Here is a 20,721-nt window from a genome sequence, read left to right as displayed (position 1 = left end):
AGTTATTATAAATTAACAGCCAGACATTTCAGAACAAATGTTGGAACCTGACCTCATGTTTCACTGCATTTGTTTATATATCATTCTGTCACCACCTCAAACTGAACAGCCTATGTAATTGAAAGTACATTGTGGATGCAGAAATCTACACAATATTTAGCTGTACAATAAGTTTGTTCTGTGCTTACCCAAGAGTTTAAAAAAATTGTACAGCAGGTTACCAGAACACAACCCTATTGGAGGTAAAAATTCATTGAAGTGCAATTTTTTTTCTGATCAGAAATTCAAAAGTAAAAAAGGGAGATGCCCTGTTTGTGGGGGAAGTTTCTTTTTCAAAAAGCAGAAAGCATTACATTGCATTTACTTCAAATTCATGCAGTCCAATGTTAGTGGCACAGCAGAAGAAATCACACAGTAAAAGATTTGGCAACAAGTTTATCCACCATATATAATAACCATGCACAATCAAGTGACAATACATATTTACAAAATGGATTGCACTTAATGGAATGGAGGAACCATTAGTGACAAGGAAATAATAGTGTGCTCCAAATAATTTTAACAGCCATTGTTCCAGTGTATCAGTCACAGGCAAAAAACCCTTAAGGTCAGCAGGGATGAGAAAAAGGAGAGAATTGGATGGACAGCAACACATTTCTTGATTTAACTCAGCATTAAATTAGAAACAAAAAAAAGGTACTCCCTTCAGGAAACTCTCCAGGTCAGAAATAGCTAAGTTTGCTGTACTCATTAATTTCATCCTGGTTAAAAGGAATTGAAGACAGAATCTGAACAAAACAATTAGTACAAGAAAATGTACAGAAGTCCATCTAAATTCAGTTCAAAGGAGAACGGTTCTTTTCCCTGCAAGCTGCATATTCTTTCAATCCCTAATAACGGTTCCCCCACCAAATGACAATGAAAATCTCCAAGTGACAAGTAAAGTGAAGGTAGCACTGCTGACAGTGTGGATATTTACATGCTTCAGGAATGTGTCAGGTTTTAATGCACTAAGCTGTTAACTAGTAAATGCAAAGCAGCTTCAGTATCTACATTAAGACACAGCAAATAGGCTATAATTAAATAGTTATAGATGATAGATATCACTAGTTGCTGAAAGGGAAATATGGTTTTCCTTTGAAAACACTTCAAAGCACAAGATATAAATACTTTTGATAGAATATAAAGGCCTCAGTAGCATTATAAAAAGATGTTCCACAATTGAAATATGGTGGGATCTTGACCTTTTCATACAGGAACCCTCAATTATAGAAGCATAAATATGCACAAGCCCAAATTCTGTTGAAAGATGCAGAAGGGTGATGTGTTTGTCTTTTTTAAAAAAAAAGTTATGTACATAAAGTATTGCTCGACTTAGTCTTGAGTGTTCATAATTACAGGTAAATGAAAGAGGCAGAGGGGCACATGCAATTCAATCACATTAAAAAGGGATGGTCCAAATGCAGAAATGAATCAGCTCTACTGCTACAACTCATTAGAAAGGATTTCATTAGTCACAGGACACTGGACAGAAGCATTCACAACACACTACAATGCACAGGCAGAAGTAGGGATCAGAGGGGCTGCTGAAGCAGGTCACATGTTCTGGCAACATTGCAGTTTATTAGATTTCTGCCCATCAGTCGTTGGGGGCACACTGATGTCTACCACATTGTTACCAGGTGATTCATCATGAGCCGATCGATCAGAAATCTGCTTCTGTGAAACTATGCGGTAAATTTCTGGTGGAAAGAAAAAAAATTATAGGTAAAATGCATTTGCACCATTTGAAAATATAATACAGTATTTTCACAACTGCATGTTGACTGGCATTTCAGCCTTCTTCCAATTAGTGAAGTCTTAAACGCCAGTTGTGGAAATCCAAGAAGGATTTTACTTTATGAAGCTTTTTAACCCTTGAAGGATGGCATATACTGAGGTTGACAACAGCTCTGCTCCATTCTGTGTAGCTATAGGGAGATAGTCAGTTTGATTATAATACGATAGTCACATTCTTGTGCAACCCTGCATTACAGAAAATCACGCTTTAGAAACAGCACTTAATGCTGGTGCTATAATTGCATTACAGTCAACACGTTTTAAACTTTCACATTATGGAAACAGCATCCCCAATTCAATTGCGTTACAGCAAATTCGCATTGACAAATGCACTTTATAACAGAACGACCTGTACAAGTCATCTTCATGAAGAATTCTTATCTACGAGTAGGAAGCGCAGTGAATAACTTTATTTCACAAGATCACCAGCAGACCTATTAGAAATAGGTTCATTAATGGCAGTGACGTGCACGTCCCAACGTACTGGACCTAAATTTAATGTTATAATTTACATTCTATAGTTGAAAATTGGGATCGGAGGCAGCCGTTGGCAGTACAGTCAGTTCTGCTATGTGCGTTTCTTCAGTGTGAATTGACTTTCACATGAAGAATTTAGACCATTTGTAAAACATGAACTTTCCTTTCCTATATTGGCAATGTTTTTACACCTCATATGGAGATTTTCTTATATCATGGGATTGCACGTGAATGGAACTATTAGTCAGATGTACAGCTTGGAAACAGACCCTTCGGTCCAACCTGTCCACACCAACCAGATATCCCAATCCAATCTAGTCCCACCTGCCAGCACCCAACCCAGATCCCTCCAAACTCTTCCTATTCATATACCCATCCAAATGCCTTTTAAATGTTGCAATTGTACCAGCCTCCACCACTTCCTCTGGCAGCTCATTCCATACACACACCACCCTCTGCATGAAAAAGTTGCCCCTTAGGTCTCATCTTTCCCCTCTCACCCTAAACCTATGCCCTCTAGTTCTGGATTCCCCGATCCCGGGGAAAAGACTTTGCCTATTTATCCTATCCATGCCCCTCAATTTTATAAACCTCTAAGGTCACCCCTCAGCCTCCGACGCTCCAGGGAAAACAGCCCCAGCCTGTTTAGCCTCTCCCTATAGCTCAAATCCTCCAACCCTAGCAACATCATTGTAAATCTTTTCTGAACCCTTTCAAGTTTCACAACATCTTTCCGATAGGAAGGAGACCAGAACTGCATGCAATATTCCAACAGTGGCCTAACCAATGTCCTTTACAATGACATCAGAACAGATTGTAGAGATTCACCCCGCATCTAGCTGCATAGACACGAAATTACTCAATACTGACACTTGAATGGGAAAAAACTTCTCTCATTAACACGTGCAGTCCTGAAGAATGCAGGAAAACTGGAAAAGCAGCTCATTTATACACTTCACAAATCAATGCTTTCAAAGCAGTTCACAGTTCATGTTTGAATTGAAGTAGTGGACTGCAGTAATGTGGGCGGATAAAAAATGCATAAATTCCCACGCACACTGAATTTTAACAAATTAACCTCTTAATTTGCATTAAATGGTGGTTGGATAAATAATTTAAAATATATTGTAATCTCAATTAATTTAGAGTGACTTGGAAAGCAGAGATACCCAAGAACCTCAGCTTTGGTTAGTTGAATCTGAACTGATGCAAAATACAGAGAGCAAGATATTGAAAAAGTTACGTATCAAGAGTACTACAGTGTTGCAGACTAATTCCAAGCACCATGATCAGTTGTTTCTCCCTTTGCTTTTAAAGTTTATTACCTGTAAGAATATTCTTAAATGCTTCTTCTACATTCGTTGAATCCAGTGCAGACGTTTCAATAAATGATAGATTGTTCTTTTCTGAAAGAAGAGAGACTTCATGTTCAGCACAATTTAAGCAACATACTATTTTTACCCACCTACTTGTATATTTCAGGTTACTTTCATGAAAATGAAAATGAAAACTCCAAACAGGGAGGGATCATTCCTTCTGCTAGTCATGCCCATGCATTATAATATTTGCTGTGCTTAATCCCACATCTTGGCCACAACCAAATTCCTCATGAAAAAAAACTATTGCCCTATCAAAATTTATGAAATCAGTTTTGATAAATGTTTAGGTAAAACACAACCGATTCTGACAAACAAATCTTCCTGCTTGATTTTAAATATTCAACTTATTCATGAGGTTTCTGTATGATCAAAATCACATCTTAAGAACACACTGGCAGCAATTATTTCCAATCTCAGTACTAATGCTTCTACATTCTATGCATTTAGGCTTTGTAATCACTTGTCCTGCCACATATAATGTTTTGTAAGTGCATTCCAATATCTTCTTGCTGTTCTGCACTTTTCAAACATTGTGCCATTTGCAGTATATTGTCTTTCCATATTAGTCATCTCAAAAGTTCAGCACTTCACACATTTAACTTCATGTGCCCATTTCACCATTCCAAGTGTATAACCTCCATCATTACAGATAAATCAAACTTGGCAAGTAGTAAACAAACAGCATTATATTACTCCCGAGAGTTAGATAGCAAAGGCGACACTAATACAAACACCACAGAAAACCAATTTGCAGTTTGAAAAATATTTACTCAGTGCCACCCTTTGATTTTTGATGCTGAGAACTTTTATAGTAGTCTGAAAAGCTGGTGGTGTACACAAACATGTAGTCAACTGCATTAAGTGAATGAGCAAAGTATGGTTAAAACAAACTGGATGAGACTCTAATCGGACAGCTTCATATCTGTCTTGTTCATCTGGAACCAAATGGTTAGCACTGCTGCCTCACAGCGCCAGAGACCTGGGTTCAATTCCCACCTCAGGCGACTGACTGTGTGGAGTTTGCACATTCTCCCAGTGTTTGCGTGGGTTTCCTCCGGGTGCTCCGGTTTCCTCCCACAGTTCAAAGATGTGCAGGTCAGGTGAATTGGCCATGCTAAATTGTCCATAGTGTTAGATAAGGGGTAAATGGGTGGTTTGCACTTCGGCGGGTCGGTGTGGACTTGTTGGGCCGAAGGGCCTGTTTCCACACTGTAAAGTAATCTAATCTAATTACAAAGATATTCATACTTCGAACTAGTGAACCTAGAAAAGTCTCCTGCTTTTCAAACTAATTCCCTCTTTTGACCCTAGCTTTTTAATTCATCCAGCTAATCACAAGACAACGTGCATAGCAGTAGCAGCATATTATTCTAAGGAATCACCCACCCTCCGTAATACAAAATATCCTAGTACCCAAATGGTCATCAGGAACGTGACTCCTTGCAGAGTTGATCCTCTTAGACTAAAGCTAATAGAAACAATTGTGGGATGACCACACCTGAACTTGTCTCAGTTGAGATCAGCAGATGGAGAATCAATTTAGGGTCCATAGCTCAAGCTGATAAACTGCCAAATGGGTATTCAAAAGAACATAAAAATTTTCAGTATGATGTCACATTTAGTGTTGATTGGAAAACAAACATTGGCTTCAAGCATTAATTCATTGATAGAGACCACAAATGTTAAGATAACAGAGAGCTGTGCCAATTTCTGCAGCACTTACTTTAATTGAAATCAAAGATGACCTTGTAGCAACCTATTGCCAGTGTTTTAGGAACCCATGAGAGACTGATGGGTTATACACCCAGCTTATACTATTTATGTGTAAGCTGGGTGTACATATACTGGCATTATGGCAATGCAATAAAACAGATTATAAAGTTAACTCAACCAATACTTGAAAAAGCCTTCATTAATTAGCTAATTTACTAGAGTAGGATGTTGGCTGTTAGCACACTTTTCTCATTAGATTTGAACAGGAATAATATTCCAGAAGAAAATGATCTTTGATCCTCAATCAAGTATCTATTCTTCATGTAAATCTATGATGCGGAGGTGCCAGCGTTGTACTGGGTGAAAAAAAATCACAACCCCAGGTTATAGTCCAATAGGTTTAATTGGAAATATAGCTTTCAGAAGCACTGCTCCTTCATCAGGAAACTAGTGATTTGTAAATCTAGGAAGAGGATGCGTTAATAATGAAATTACCCCAGATGCTCCTACTGTATACCCCAGCTCTTCAACTACTGTTGAGAGATATTCCTTTCCACAGGAGTTAGTTACTGGATAGGGAGGGAGCATACACAAAGGAAAGATTTAGTTGCTGCATTGTTTTAATCTCAAGGATAACCATGGTATCCTTTTCTAGTGCTGACTTCTTGCAATTAGCCAGCATTACCACTAGATATGACATGACTATTCTATATAGGCAAAGATTTTTAATATACTATACCTACCAGCAAAGGCTCGTGCCTCATCAGTTGGTACAGCTCTCAGATGACGGAGGTCACTCTTGTTCCCAACCAGCATAATGACTATATTGTTATCAGCATGATCACGCAACTCTTTTAGCCATCGCTCGACGTTCTCATATGTTAGATGTTTGGCAATGTCATAAACGAGCAGAGCACCGACAGCCCCACGGTAGTACCTGAGAGAGCACAACCCAGATTGCATCAGTCCTTACATGTGCAGGTTGTACTTTTCATTTCTCTTCTGTGAAACGTGAGGTCTGACTGGAGTATGTATCAACACTCCCAATTTAAAAATTGGTTAGGAAGTAACTGCAAGCTGAAAGCTGATGAACTATTCAGTTATCTTCTCTTTGTGGTGGATGTGATGGAAGAGGTCAAAATACTGATCTTGAAAAAGTGGACTAACAGACAAGTTCCCGTTCCAACTAAGCAGCAAACCAGAGGAGCCAAAGTGACCATGCTCTTCTGGTCAAACAATTACTTTAGCAAATCATATTATTGCTCCTTTTCTACACTCACTCTTAAAACTGCTTCCATTGTTTACTTAGCCATTTTCACCAAAATCACTGTTCGTTCACGATGAGTATATATTAAGAACTTTTTTGACCTCTTTCCAACTTTGAAATTAACTAATGAGTTAATTAGCTTAATGACCAAAGTGAAAGTATACCAGACTGAGAATTCTTGCAGCACAGTGGTAACATTCTTATCTCAGAGCCAGAAGGCCTGTGTTCAACTCCCACCTGCTGCAGGGACTTCTAACACAATCTGAACAGGTTGTTAAATAAAATCTATACCATTTGTTAGAAGAACTCTTGGTGCAGCAGTAGGTTCCCACCTCTGGGCTAGCAGGGCCAGGTTCAAATCTCAATGTTGCAAATGGATTGATTAAAGAGATCTACTTGACTTAGCTTAGGCATCTTTTTCAGTTCTAAAAGAATTACTACACAAAACCTAATGTCGCTCTCAAAAGACTCATTCACCTCCTATTTTCCAGTTTCATTTCTACAAATTAACTATATTTATAAAATACTTACGCTGAAGTGATGGCACGGTATCGCTCCTGTCCTGCTGTGTCCCAGATCTGGGCCTTAATAGTCTTTCCATCAACCTGGATACTCCTGGTGGCAAACTCCACTCCAATGGTGCTCTTACTCTCCAGATTAAATTCATTACGTGTAAACCTGGACAGGAGGTTGCTCTTTCCGACCCCAGAGTCTCCAATCAGGACAACTAGAAGAGATCAATTGTATTATACATGTAATTGTGGTGATTCAATAACAGTTTTGTTAAAAGGAAGTCATTTGCCAAAATGTGCTGCAGGACAACATGCAGGTAGCAAAAATCACCTGTGGCACAGCTTATTTACAATACGAGACTAAGGAATTAGTGTACAAAATCAAGTACAAAGACTATTCGGGATCTATTTGTCTTTTCATAAACCATACTAAACCGAACAAGAGGCAAGACTACAATTTGTATTAGTGTATCTCATTTAACATGAGAAAATCTCTCCAGATGCTTCACAGTAGTGAAAAGTAAATTTGAACAAAGCACATGGTTACATTACAACAGAAAGCCAAAAAGTTTGGGTAAACTCCTCTGCTAATTTAGACCCGATAGAAGCTCACCTCACGTCGTAATCTTAAAATTGAGGCAAAGAACTATCCCAGAGGTCACTATTTAAAGTAAAAATTAACAATTTTATTCTTTAAGTCCAATAGAGAATATTAAACCAACGTCTAATTTACAACTTTCCTCTTAAACCTAATTTTTTACCTCCCTTCAATACTGGTCTGATAAAACTCAGATTTAAAAAAACCCAAAAATCAAAACCAGCCAGCTGTCAAATCTTTGTATCTTCCTTTATAGATTTTCCTCGATCATCTTTTCTTTAGTAATTGTGCTTCACAGGTCTTCATATGAACAGGTACTTTTCAGAGCTGTTCAGCTTACAGTCTATACTGTATTTTCATGGTAGTTCTCCCCATAACTGTTCAAAATAACTTGTTTTATACCCCAAAAAAATTTTATCATTTCACTGGTTTGATGTTGTCAAAATACTAAATGCAAATTTGATTGGATTTTGGTATTGGGGCATAATTTAAACTGATTGGCTGAACTTGAATTTGTATTTGTTTCTGTATCATGGCAACTTAGCTGCATTATTGATTTCATAGTCAATATTACATTTTAACTTGTTTCAGAACACTTTGCACCAGCCAGAAATTTCAGCTCCCTTAAAGGTATTGCAAGCAGGCATCAGAGCCGCCCTGCTTTTGCCACGGGACTATGCCTACATCAGGAAACTATAAGAATTCATTGTGTTTTAAACAGCAGTCCGGGAGATAGGAGACAGAGGACAGAAAATCCACACTATACCAACACTACCCATGATTCATAGACCAAAACTCCGGAATTAATTAATATGGAAACCCATCTCCTAATCACATCACGAGACTGATATCAGACCAATACACACCAACACCCCAAGGGAACAAAGGGGGGTGCTAGCCCCTGCCCTCAGAGAGAGACAAGCAGATAATACCCAGACCCGTTTTACGTAAACCAATTAGCACCCTATTGTGCGTGCCCTGCAACTCTCCTGGGATGGCAGGAAACATTCTATTTGCACTTACTCCAGTGATGATGGGGAACTATCATCCCATTCATCCTCAAATTCCACACACCCTGACAACTAAAAGTATATAATATGTAGCTGCGCGCGGGAACAGCAGAGCAGCCGAGATTCGGACCTCGGTTGGTCTCCGCCGGCGTTACTGTAGCAATAAACGTTACCGATTGTTGAACCGCACTCTGGGCTCGGACTGATATCATTTCATCCGCGCTAACAGTATAGTACACACTGCACCTTCATAACACTTGGCTACAGAGGTAGGCTTTAATGGAGCATTATAGAGGAAAGAGACAGTGGCAGAGAAGTACCTTACAATGAAGTAATTGCTATTTAGGAGGCATAATACTTCTCCAGCAAACACAAGAAAGTTTCAATGTTGTAAATCTGGTTTAGAACATGGTGGTAGTGTTGGACTTGGGTGGGTAAAGTCAGAAGTCACATGACACCAAATTATAGTCCAACAGGGTTATTTGAAGGAGCAGTGTTCCGCAAGCTTACAATTTCAAATAAACTTGGACTAGTCACATGGGATTTCCAACCCGGTTTAGAACAAGTACAGATTTTGTAATAATATGACGGGGGTAAATTAATACAAATTGTTTGATACATACAAAAGCTAGCCGTGGTCTGCTGCACCTCAGTTGATGAACCTCATCCACTTGGGGGAGGGGAGCATGTTGCACACACATTTGTGTCATTATCAAAGCCTCGCGCACACTGAATTATAAAGCTTTCATAGAGATCAACAGCCCATTAAAAAAAAAGCATGATTGTGTTGTGTGTGTCTAGGTGCTAATTATTTAAAAATCTTGATAACTTATGCCTGCTGTCTCGTAGTAAAAATTTAAACACTTTTCAAAATTTTGCTTTCCTTGAGCAATCTAGTTCAATTAAATGGACATGTAACAACTAAAGATAATTGTAGTAGTCGAAATCTCCAATACCTTCTGTATTTGCGCTGGTGTACATAGTTACATGACTGCATCAGCAAGTTTATTGGTGAGTATGAAAAAGAACCCAAAAGCCAAAACATAGCTCTTGGAAAAATAAAATTTGAGCTACGTTCAAGTGTCTCTTTCAACATATGGAAGGTTAGAATATTTGACTGTCTAGATGTGGGCGAAAAGGGGTTTTATTTTGGAAAAATTCAAGAACAGGCACAAGTCTTTGCTTGTACGATTCAAGGGATCGGAGAGAATACGGAAATAACACTGCAGTCCTTCACAAGTTGAAAACCATGCACGTTTTTGGTGCAGAGATGTCCAAGGTAAGAGATTTTCTACCTTGATGCTATTTTAAAAAAAAAATCAACTGATGGAACTATTAATGAGATGGGTAGCCAGTGTCAAATTGACTGTAAACAATGTGTCGACCATCACACTGACTTGCTTCACCCCAATCTGGTTGAAAGCATCTATTTCAGATTTCCCAGTGAAGCTGCTACAGTTATTTCATGAATGAATTGTCAAATTATGAAGTAGTTTCTCAGACTCCAACATTTGAGTACACAGTCTCAGTAAATCAAGTCAAATGCATTGGTCAGCTCAAATTAATGCACTGGTGATGTTCTGGTATAATCACAAATTTTCTTGCAAAGACCATGTCTGGACACTTCTCAGAAAGTGTAAAATGTTTCTATTCAGGATACCAATCATGGTGGTTTACCACCAGATTGCAGAATTAGTTCAACTGAAAGAGAGCGGTTTGTGTGTGGAATGAACTTCCAGAGGAAATGGTGGATGTGGGTACAGTTGCAATGATTAAAAACATTTAGAGGCGAACATGAATAAAAAACGTTTGCAGGGATATGGGCCAAGTACAAGTAGGTAGGACTGGTTTAGTTTGGGATTATGGTCAGCAAGGACTGTTGTGGGGTATAGAGTCTGTTTCCATGCTGTATGACTGACTTGATATTTTTCTTCTTCATTTATGGAAGAAATCTTTTATTTTATTCCCAACAAGCTTTCACCTGTCTTATCAGACAAGACAGATTGCCCAGTCCTGTAGTTAAGAGGAGCATCTGCAGCTGATGTTATTCATACTCCAGTTATTGCTCTAATTGATGCGCCAAGGATTGGGGCTCGAAGGAGACTGCTCAACTGCTACTGCAGATTCACTGTTTAGTTGTTTAAAATGTTCATTCCAGCATTCATCACTCTACAAGCTAAAAAAAAAGTTTGTCCATTTGGTCTCGATTATTAAGTGACCCAATGGCTCCAAAAAGACTCTGCATGTCTTGAAAGTCAGTACACCATTGGGTTCATGAACTCCTATGCTCATCATGTCCTTCGTCTTTGGATGCATGCCTTGAACAGATGGAAAGCAGCCTTCTGACTTTGGGTTGTTCTGCCAGGAAAAAAAGCCTGCTTGTTTGTTTCATGAAAACAAACTTGATCAAACATCTTCATCAAACCAAACCTGGTGCCAATAAGGCTCAAATGCAATGATCTTGATACAGCTAATGCAGCTGACTTTATTGGATCCCAACTGAGAGAGATGCACAAAGATTTTCCAGAGTGATTGCAGAATTGCTGTTTAATTACAGTTTCAGGGCTGACAGATCATCTGCATCTTGGGCCTTGCATTGTCCTAGCACTAGATAGATAGATATTAATTTTTTTTATTCACTCATGGAACATGGGAATAGCTAGGCTGGCCAGCATTTATTGTCCTGCCCTGTGAGCCACCTTCTAGAATTGCTGCAGCGCACCCCACAATGCTGTTAGGGAGAGAATTTCAGGTTTCTGACCAAGCTACACAGTGAAGAAACAGCAATATACTTCCAAGTCAGGATGGCCTGTGGCTTGGAGGGGAAGTTGTAGGAAATTGTTCCTATGTATCTGCTTCCTTTGTCCTTCTAAATGGAAGAGGTTGTAGATTTGGGAGGTAAGCCAGTACCAAGTTGATTTGTCCAGATTGGTGGCCTGTATGGACTGAGTGATAGATACTCTATCTTGGACTAAAGAGTTACATGATTCAAGAGGCACCAATGCTCTAATCTAGGATACTGTCATGTGATTTTGTATTTGTCCTGCTGGCTGATGACTCAATTAGGCTATGCTGAGCTCACTGACTGCAGGAGAACAATTTACCGTGGCTTTTCTCACCTTGCTTATCCCCACCTTGATGTTTCAGCTCCAACAGGAGTGTGCCAATCCTTGCATGAAAACTTCCATGGAAGGTTTCCTGCCCATTATCATCTTTTGCAAACACAATGCAGCATCATGGCAAGACAAGCTTCCCTGAACTTCAGAATCAAAAGTTAGAGGCATGAACTCTAAAGGCAGTGGCACATCACCTGTAGCCCAGCCATAGGTGAAGTACCTGATGTATGTACAAATGGGAAGTTCCTGCAACACGTTCACAATTGCATTCCTCATTTCAATACCAAATCCACAAACACTTGGAAGCACTGAAAGCTGTCTTGTGGGTGTATTCTCCTAACTGATTTCCTCAGCTATCCCTCCCCAAAAGATAGGTATGTCAATTTGGACTAGAGAGCTTGCCGAATAGAATTTCATTTCTTCTTTCAGGGTGGCCACTCAAGATTATTCAAGAGTGTTCTGACATGCCAAAAGGTGGAAAATTTAGGAGTTTATTTCTTTGACAACAAGCTGATAACTCTGATGGGTGCGGTTCCACAAACAGAAAGCGAGCCACTCTTCAGGGTACCTTTCTCACACCTACTTTGTGGTGTGCAAATGGTAGCCTGAAGGGGTCAATTTGGTGACAGTTGCAACTGCCCAAAGGCACCAAAGTTCCAATGCCAGTGTCTAATAACCTTTTTCCTCCCCCTTGATTAGGGTCTTCCAAATCCCCAGCCCTACCTCACCACAGGGTAGGAGTGTGGATCCTGGTGGAATCCTGACTTCATTTCACCTGGGGACGTAAGGTACCATCATTGTTCTCAACTTTGACAGGTGATAGTCAGGTTCTAGCAGTGGTCTGAACAGGACAAGCAAGACAACCCTGATACTGCATACATAAAATTCCTACAGTGTGAAAGTCGGCTATTTGGCCCATTGAGTCCAGAGTGACCTTCCAAAGAACATCTCACCCAAACCCATCCTCTACCCTACCTGAAACCCTGCATTTCCCATAGCTAATCCAACTGACCCAATCACAGGACACTATGGACATTTAGCATGGTCAACTAACCTAACCTGCAAACTGGAGCACCTGAAGGAAACCCACACAGACACCAGGAGAACATGCAAATTCCACAGACACCCGGAGGTTGGAATCGAACCAGGCTGCTGGGTCTGAAAGGCACTAATGCTAACCACTGAGCCACAATGCCACCCAAACAAAGTTGGCTTGCAAATCAGGGAAGGTTCTTTCAGTCCTGCTCAAAATAGGCAGTTATGATACATCCAATGACATTATGTTTGATAACTAGTGATGGCAGGTCGAATTTCTGATTACTGATGAGACATGAACTTTTAAAAGTTCAAGTTTCCTACAGCACCCAGAAACTTCCAACTCATTACACATATACAATGTGAATTTCCAAATTACTTTCACAATCTGCCTGCCTTGGCCAGATCACAGTGAGAATGTATATCAGGTATGAGCAGGTAGGGAAAAATTACTGAGTTGTGAGAAACAAGAGGTTCATCTGAGCATGACTCAGATCAGATAAGAACTTGCAGTTAACACCAGGGTGGGGGCAGGGTAATAGGTTAACAAGGTAGAAAAACGATTATTGTTGTGGTTCTGTTTGCCGAGCTGGACGTTTTTGTTGCAAATGTTTCGTCCCCTGGCTAGGCGACATCATCAGTGCTTGGGAGCCTCCTGCGAAGCGCTTCTTTGATGTTTCCTCCGGTGTTTATAGTGGTCTGTCCCTGCCGCTTCCGGTTGTCAGTTTCAGCTGTCCGCTGTAGTGGTTGCTATATTGGGTCCAGGTCGGTGTGTTTGTTGATGGAGTTTGTGGATGAATGCCATGCCTCTAGGAATTCCCTGGCTGTTCTCTGTCTGGCTTGCCCTATGATAGTAGTGTTGTCCCAGTCGAATTCATGTTGCTTGTTGTCTGCGTGTGTGGTTACTAAGGATAGCTGGTCTTGTCGTTTCGTGGCTAGTTGACGTTCATGTATGCGGATTGTTAGCGGTCTTCCTGTTTGTCCTATATAGTGTTTAGTGCAGTCCTTGCATGGTATTTTGTACACTACATTCGTCTTGCTCATGTTGGGTATCAGGTCCTTCGTTCTGGTGAGTTGTTGTCTGAGCGTGGCTGTTGGTTTGTGTGCCGTTATGAGTCCTAGGGGTCGCAGTAGTCTGGCAGTCAGTTCCGAGATGCTCCTGATGTATGGTAGTGTGGCTAGTCCTTTTGGTTATGGTATGTCCTCGTTCCGTGGTCTTTCTCTTAGGCATCTGCTGAAGTTGCGCGGGTATCCGTTTTTGGCGAATACCTTGTATAGGTGTTCCTCTTCTTCTTTTTGCAGTTCTGGTGTACTGCAGTGTGTTGTGGCCCTTTTGAATAGTGTCCTGATGCAGCTTCGTTTGTGTGTGTTGGGGTGGTTACTTTCATAGTTTAGGACTTGGTCTGTGTGTGGCTTTCCTGTATACCTTTGTGGTGAATTCTCCGTCTGGTGTTCTCTGTACCATCACGTCTAGGAATGGGAGTTGGCTATCCTTTTCTTCTTCTCTCGTGAATCAGATTCCTGCGAGTGTGGCGTTGATGATCCGATGTGTTTTTTCTATTTCCGTGTTTTTAATGATTACGAACGTGTCATCGACATATCTGACCCAGAGTTTGGGTTGAATTTGTGGTAGGACTGTTTGTTCTAACCTTTGTATAACTGCCTCTGCTAAGTCCCGAGATTGGTGATCCCATGGGTGTTCCGTTGATTTGTTCGTATATCTGGTTGTTGAATGTGAAGTGTGTTGTGAGGCACAAGTCCAGTAGTTTAAGTATGCAGTCTTTGTTGATAGGTTCAGCGTCCTGTTTTCTGTTCTGTATGTCCAGTAGGTTGGCTATTGTTTCTCTGGACCCAATATACCAACCACTACAGCGGACAGCTGAAACTGACAACCGGAAGCGGCAGGGACAGACCACTATAAACACCGGAGGAAACATCAAAGAAGCGCTTCGCAGGAGGCTCCCAAGCACTGATGATGTCGCCTAGCCAGGGGACGAAACGTTTGCAACAAAAACTTCCAGCTCGGCGAACAGAACCACAACAACGAGCACCCGAGCTATAAATCTTCGCACAAACTTTGAACGTTCATTATGTAGAGCCAGTTATTCACTGTATAAAACAACAGATGGCTTAATCTTTATGAAAGACACTCGCTGATTATAATGGTCACCCAATAATATGTTGCCTTATGTGGATGCTCCTCCCTGTAAAATGACTATCTAATTCATTAAGAAACTGCTCTTCCAGAGAAGACCAGGAACTCATGTGTGTACACATAAGCGATCGTTCTCCCCTTCCAGGGCACAGAATAAAAGATGGAGGTACAATTATGGGGAGGGAGAGGAGAGAATGACAGTAGAATTTGTTGGATCATAGATGCTGACATGTCAGAGACAGCACTAGAGTTCAACAGGAGAGTGCTACAAAATGAAATTGAACAGATTACCTTGTTGCTCGTCAAGACAACTAAAATGCAGAACTACACGATTCACCTCTGCATTACATGTCAAATTAAAATTGCGAGAACAGGAAGGTACAACATGTATGCGAACTGTTATTTGACAGTAAAGTTATGATCCCATCTGATGGAAATACTAGGCAAGTCAGATCCCAAAAAGAAACTTAGCTTGATGTGCATGGGATTGGTGGGTAGTATATCGAGATGGATAGAAAATTGGTTAGGATACAAAACAAAAATAGAAATAAAATGAGCCTTTTTCCAAATGGCTGGCAGTGACTAGTGGAGTACCACAGGGATTGGTACTGAGACCCCAGCTATTCACAATATTTATTAATGATTTAGATGAGAGAACTAAATGTAATCTCAAAATTTGCAGTTAACACTGGGTGAAGGGGTGAGCTGAGGGGATTTCACAGAGACATTGCAGTGTGTTTTGGATAGGCTAAGTGAGCAAACACATGGCAGATGCAGTACAAGACAAGTAAATGTAAGGTTATTCATTTTAGTAGAAAATTTGAATGGTTACAAGTTGAGGGGAAGAAAATGTTCAACAAGACCTGGGTATCCTCTCACACTTGTTGCTGAAAGCAAGCATACATGTGCAACAGGTAATAAATGCAGACTGTATGGTGACCTTGTGATACTGAGATTTATTTTGTCCTTTTTATATAAAAGCATGAAATGTTTTAAGACCGGTTAAGCTATTTGAAATGCCAACGAAGTAAACAGCTTGTGAGGCCTTAGGGTTTTGTTCCCCCCCCTACTAAGTTAGAAACAGCTTGAAAAGGGGGTGGTCAAGCTCTCCAAACCAAGATTTGGAATTTTAGTTTCTCATTAGTTGTTGCTGGGTCTGTTGCTGCAGTATGTCTATCCCTGCTACACTCTTGACTTCTCAATGTTTTTCCTCTTGGGTAGCTGGCGTTGCATGTGAGACATTGTTTTCTGAATTTGCCTTTTGTCAAGGCTGTGTTTATGGGATGTTACGAGATTGGGAGAGTTAATTACAGAGGAACCTTGATTATCCGGCATTCGATTATCCGAGCAAGCTCCTGATGCTTGGCTAAACGGTATTATCTCACATTCGATTATCCAACAAATACTCCCCACCCATCTTGTTTGGATAATCGGAGGTTCCTCTGTACTAAGATGAATGTATTATTGTTAGTTATAACCCTACTGGAAAACCCAAGCCAATTCTTTTTTTATTCTTGGCACTGTATTTTAACTTTATTGCTGGAACAGCACAGCAGGTCAGGCAGCATCCAGGGAACAGGAGATTCGACGTTTCGGGCACAGGCCCTTCTTCATTCCTGAAGAAGGGCCTGTGCCCGAAACGTCGAATCTCCTGTTCCCTGGATGCTGCCTGACCTGCTGTGCTGTTCCAGCAATAAAGTTTCAACTTTGATCTCCAGCATCTGCAGACCTCACTTTCTCCACTGTATTTTAACTACAACATATGAATAAACAGTTTTGCTTAGTGTAGTGTACTTTGACCAACTGAGTTACATTTGGAATTTGATACCTTATATTTACCTTTAAAATAAAAAGATTCAAGGTCTAGGCTACCATCTTAATATATTTTGAGGGTGTTTGGTCTGGCCCGTAACAACATTTATAACAAGAATTTTAGTACAGGAAGAATATCTTGTTGCAATTATATAGGGCATTGGCAAGGCCACTCAATGTGGTTAGTTGGGGAGCAGACACAAACAGTACGTTAGGATTATATTTACTAGAGTTTAGAAGACTGAGGGTGTACCTAGAAACCTACTAAAAAAAAACTTTAACAAGACCAGTCAGGTTAGATGCAGAAACAATATTTCAGATGTTGGGGACTCCAGATCACATCTCATAGCTTAAGGGTAAGGGACAAGTTTTTTTTTTTAAAAAAAGGACAGATCAGGAACAATTTCTTCATCCAGAAGAGTGTGATGAGCCTGTGGCATTCACCATAGTCAATGCATTTGCAAGGTGGTGGTAGATCTAGCTCGTGGCTAAAGGGGTATTTTGTTGCTTAGGAGATGGAAGCGAGGGACAAGGATGTTAGGTTAGGGTATGGAGCACTGATCAGCAATATTGAATGGCAGTAAAGACTCTAGGGATTGAGTGGCCTATTCCTATCTTCAAAATGTGTTCTATGTTTAATAGGTTAAATTTAAATATTTACATTTGGTTAACTATGGTTAGTCACAAACATTCAAAAATGACAGATGTTCTTTAACAGAAGACAAGTTTATTACATAAAACTCTACATACATATGTTTAGGAAAAAACCTCAAACCTTTCTCCCAACTCCATCCTTTAGAGATTCAATCCCAATGAAATATCATACCCACTCCTTTCTCAGCTTTAGAACAGCAAATTAATGGATGCTGTCTGGTTTCTTTTCCTTCAATTGCAGAGACAATTTTATTACTCCTTTCAGAGTCTGATGGTACAACCTTTCACAATTCAGATGGCCTCAACGTTCTCAGTTCTAATGATATGGAACTCTGACCTGGAAGCTTCACACACTATAATGATGATAAAACTAAAGTGACAACTGCCCTGAACTATTATGCTTCCCCCTCCCCCACCCAAAAAAAAGCCCTGTTCTCTTCCTAGGAAATATTCCATCTTCTAAGCTAAAGCTTTGAACACAGACAAAAATACAAATTGGTGAAAAACATCAGGGGTGGTAGCACCTGTGAGGAGAAATCAGTTAATGTTTCAAGTCGAGTTACCCTTCCTCAGACCCTGAGCTTTGCCAGCAATTGCTAGTTGCTTAGATTTACAGCAAGCAGTTTTTTTTTGTTTTTTTTTAAAGTTTGAAGCATTCTATTCTGGAAAAAGGCCTATCACATTTGCAATGACCTCAACAGCATTCCACCCAAACCCCATATTCACAATGGCTACTCTACACATTCTATGAGACTATGGACAAATCATCTCACCTGCACATCTTTGAGCTTTGTGAGGAAACCAACTCACCTGGGGGAAATCGAATGCACATCCCTGGAACAGTCAGCAGTGCTGACCATCAGGCCACTGTGCTGCTTTTACTGAAGTGAAGAATCTAAACTAATTGCCTTTACAATGTTTATTCTGCTTGTCATAAACCTAATAGTATTAGGCCCCTGCAGTGTTACCTAGAACTGGATTATGATCATGTTCCTTGGAACTGATGCATTATAGGTCACTGTCCAAATAACTGACCAAATTCAAAAATTCCAAAAGATGTTATACATTTTTCATCACAGTGCAACAATTGATTTCTGAATTACTGGATGATAACTTGATTTCCCCAAAGGCCTCAAATTCATGCACATTAGTTTTCAAATCATTTAGATTCAGTTTTACACAGCATCCTGAGCATTCCTTGTTTCAGTTTTGAATCCCAAAGAAATTTTTTTAAAATCATGATTTGCCGTGTTAAAACAACTGGAACGAACGATCTGCACATTTCCATATGCCAAAAGCGATTGGTAGAAACAACTCAATTTTGCAACCAAAACAAGAAATTAGACATGAGAAACCACAATGGGATTTGAATCCTGCTGCAGTCACCCTCCTGATTCAAACTTGGCAGTACCAATATACTTTCAAATGCTGGTTTCCACCTTCATCAGGAACACACTTAACAAGAAATCTCAATGCTGATCCTGATTGGATACTGCTTTGTTTTGGCAGGCTACAGGACAGATTTGTGTTCTGCTGCAGATTTTTGAACTATACTTTAATCTGACACCTCCCCCCAACCCTGCTACCATGGGTGACCCGATCAAGAGCAAGGAGCTCCCAAACACAGATTCATAAGAAACAAGCTTCCCCCACTACCTCAAGATGGCAATCCACAGATTTGTTTGGGGGGGGGGGAGGGGGGGGGGGTTTATGTTTCTAGCTTTAGCTAATTCCAAGTTTAGTGTTAAGAATTTCACTCCACTGCGATGGAAGAGGATTTCTAATAAACAAATAAATACCAGCGTGTATGATAAAATTTGGTACATAACCACTTAGACTGGTACAATACTTCCAGGTCAAGTGCCTCAACTTGTTAAACAGAAGAGCGCTGAAGCTGTTCCACGTATGGTAATACAAATAATCAATTAACTTATCTGTTGATAACTAACTCAACTGAAGGTGAAACAAATCAGACGCTATGTTGCTAAGTAAAGGTCAACTTCTTCAAACAAGCTAGCTAGTTTACTGCAACTTGATGGGCACAAGTTTTAAATTAGCAACATTAAATTGCTTACAGCAGATTTCAGTGATAAACAAGGAATAAAACTGAAAGATAGAAACCACAAAAAACTTTGAGGCATGTATCCCCATCATAACTCAATATTTTCTTTTGTTTATTAACTGTTCAACCACCATTCTAGAGAAGGTGGCGGCTACTGGAACAGAAGCAATTTTAAATTAAGCTTTATAGTCTATTCACCTTGGATGTGGATGATTTGATGCTCATTTAAGTCACTGGCACAGATTACATCAATTACACACCCTCTCCCAAATGGATCTTCAGAGTAAGAAATAGAAAAATTACCAAACAAAATTAGCTTGTCCAACTAGAATTATACATTAATTCTGTCATGCAAGAATCAATTTTGGACACCTCTGGAAAGGTCAGCCTATGTTTCTATCTATTTTGTGATTACCCTAAGTTGTGGCTGCTTTGGGCATAATTTCTGTTATTCATCCAATGCCACCTGAAATAGATTGAGAGAACTTAAAGAACTTCTTTTTTAAAAAAAAGAGAAACCAAAGGCCCAATTGAGAAGGAGGCTAGGGAAAAAAAAAAATCAGCAAATGACAGAGCAGTTGGATAAATACATTACATCAGTCTTCACACAAGAAGATGCAAAGCCTTCCAAACACTAAATAACTAAAGGGGCAAAAGAAGGAAAATAAATAACTACCACGACAGAAAATGTGCTAGGAGAACTAACGGGGCTAAAGACCAATAAGTCCCCTGAATCCCCCAAACCCACAGAAATAGTAGATGCACTGGTCATAACCTTCCAGGAATCCTTGGATTCTGAAAAAGTCCGCAGGGGAATGGAAAACTACCAATGTAACACTTTCAGTTAAGCAGTGAAGGAGCAAACAAAAGTTAACATAGGCTAGTTAGCTGAATGCCTGTCGTTGGGAAAGTGTTAAAGACTACCATAAAGGATGTTATAGCAAGCATTTAGAAGTACAAAGCACTTGGGTTTAACTGGCACGCTTGATAAACCAGAAAAAAATTAGATACCTCAAATACTTCAAAATACAATTTTACTGTATTATTGCAATCTCCAAGTAGTCAATTGAGGGTACAGGTGAGAAAGCTCTC

The 20,721-nt window shown here is 39.9% G+C and overlaps 1 protein-coding gene across 1 annotated transcript in view; it reads right to left on the bottom strand.

Moving 5' to 3' along the window:
- Positions 1-418: 418 nt before the first annotated feature.
- LOC122565263 (ras-related protein Rab-11B) overlaps positions 419-20,721 on the bottom strand; it is a 35,459-nt gene continuing 15,156 nt past the window's right edge. The window contains exons 2-5 of the mRNA XM_043721036.2: positions 7,207-7,402; positions 6,152-6,345; positions 3,642-3,722; positions 419-1,742 (exon numbers count right to left, since the gene is read on the bottom strand). Coding sequence (XP_043576971.1) covers positions 1,597-1,742; positions 3,642-3,722; positions 6,152-6,345; positions 7,207-7,402 — 617 coding nt within the window. The 3' untranslated portion in view covers positions 419-1,596. The remainder of the gene's footprint in view (positions 1,743-3,641; positions 3,723-6,151; positions 6,346-7,206; positions 7,403-20,721) is intronic.

The sequence above is a fragment of the Chiloscyllium plagiosum genome, unplaced genomic scaffold (genome assembly GCF_037043375.1).
Source record: "Chiloscyllium plagiosum isolate Xiang-an unplaced genomic scaffold, Cpla_swu_hap1 HiC_scaffold_28, whole genome shotgun sequence".
NCBI lineage: Eukaryota > Metazoa > Chordata > Chondrichthyes > Orectolobiformes > Hemiscylliidae > Chiloscyllium > Chiloscyllium plagiosum.
The sequence above is the reverse complement of the archived record's forward strand: the minus strand, read 5'-3'. Positions and strand labels throughout refer to the sequence as shown.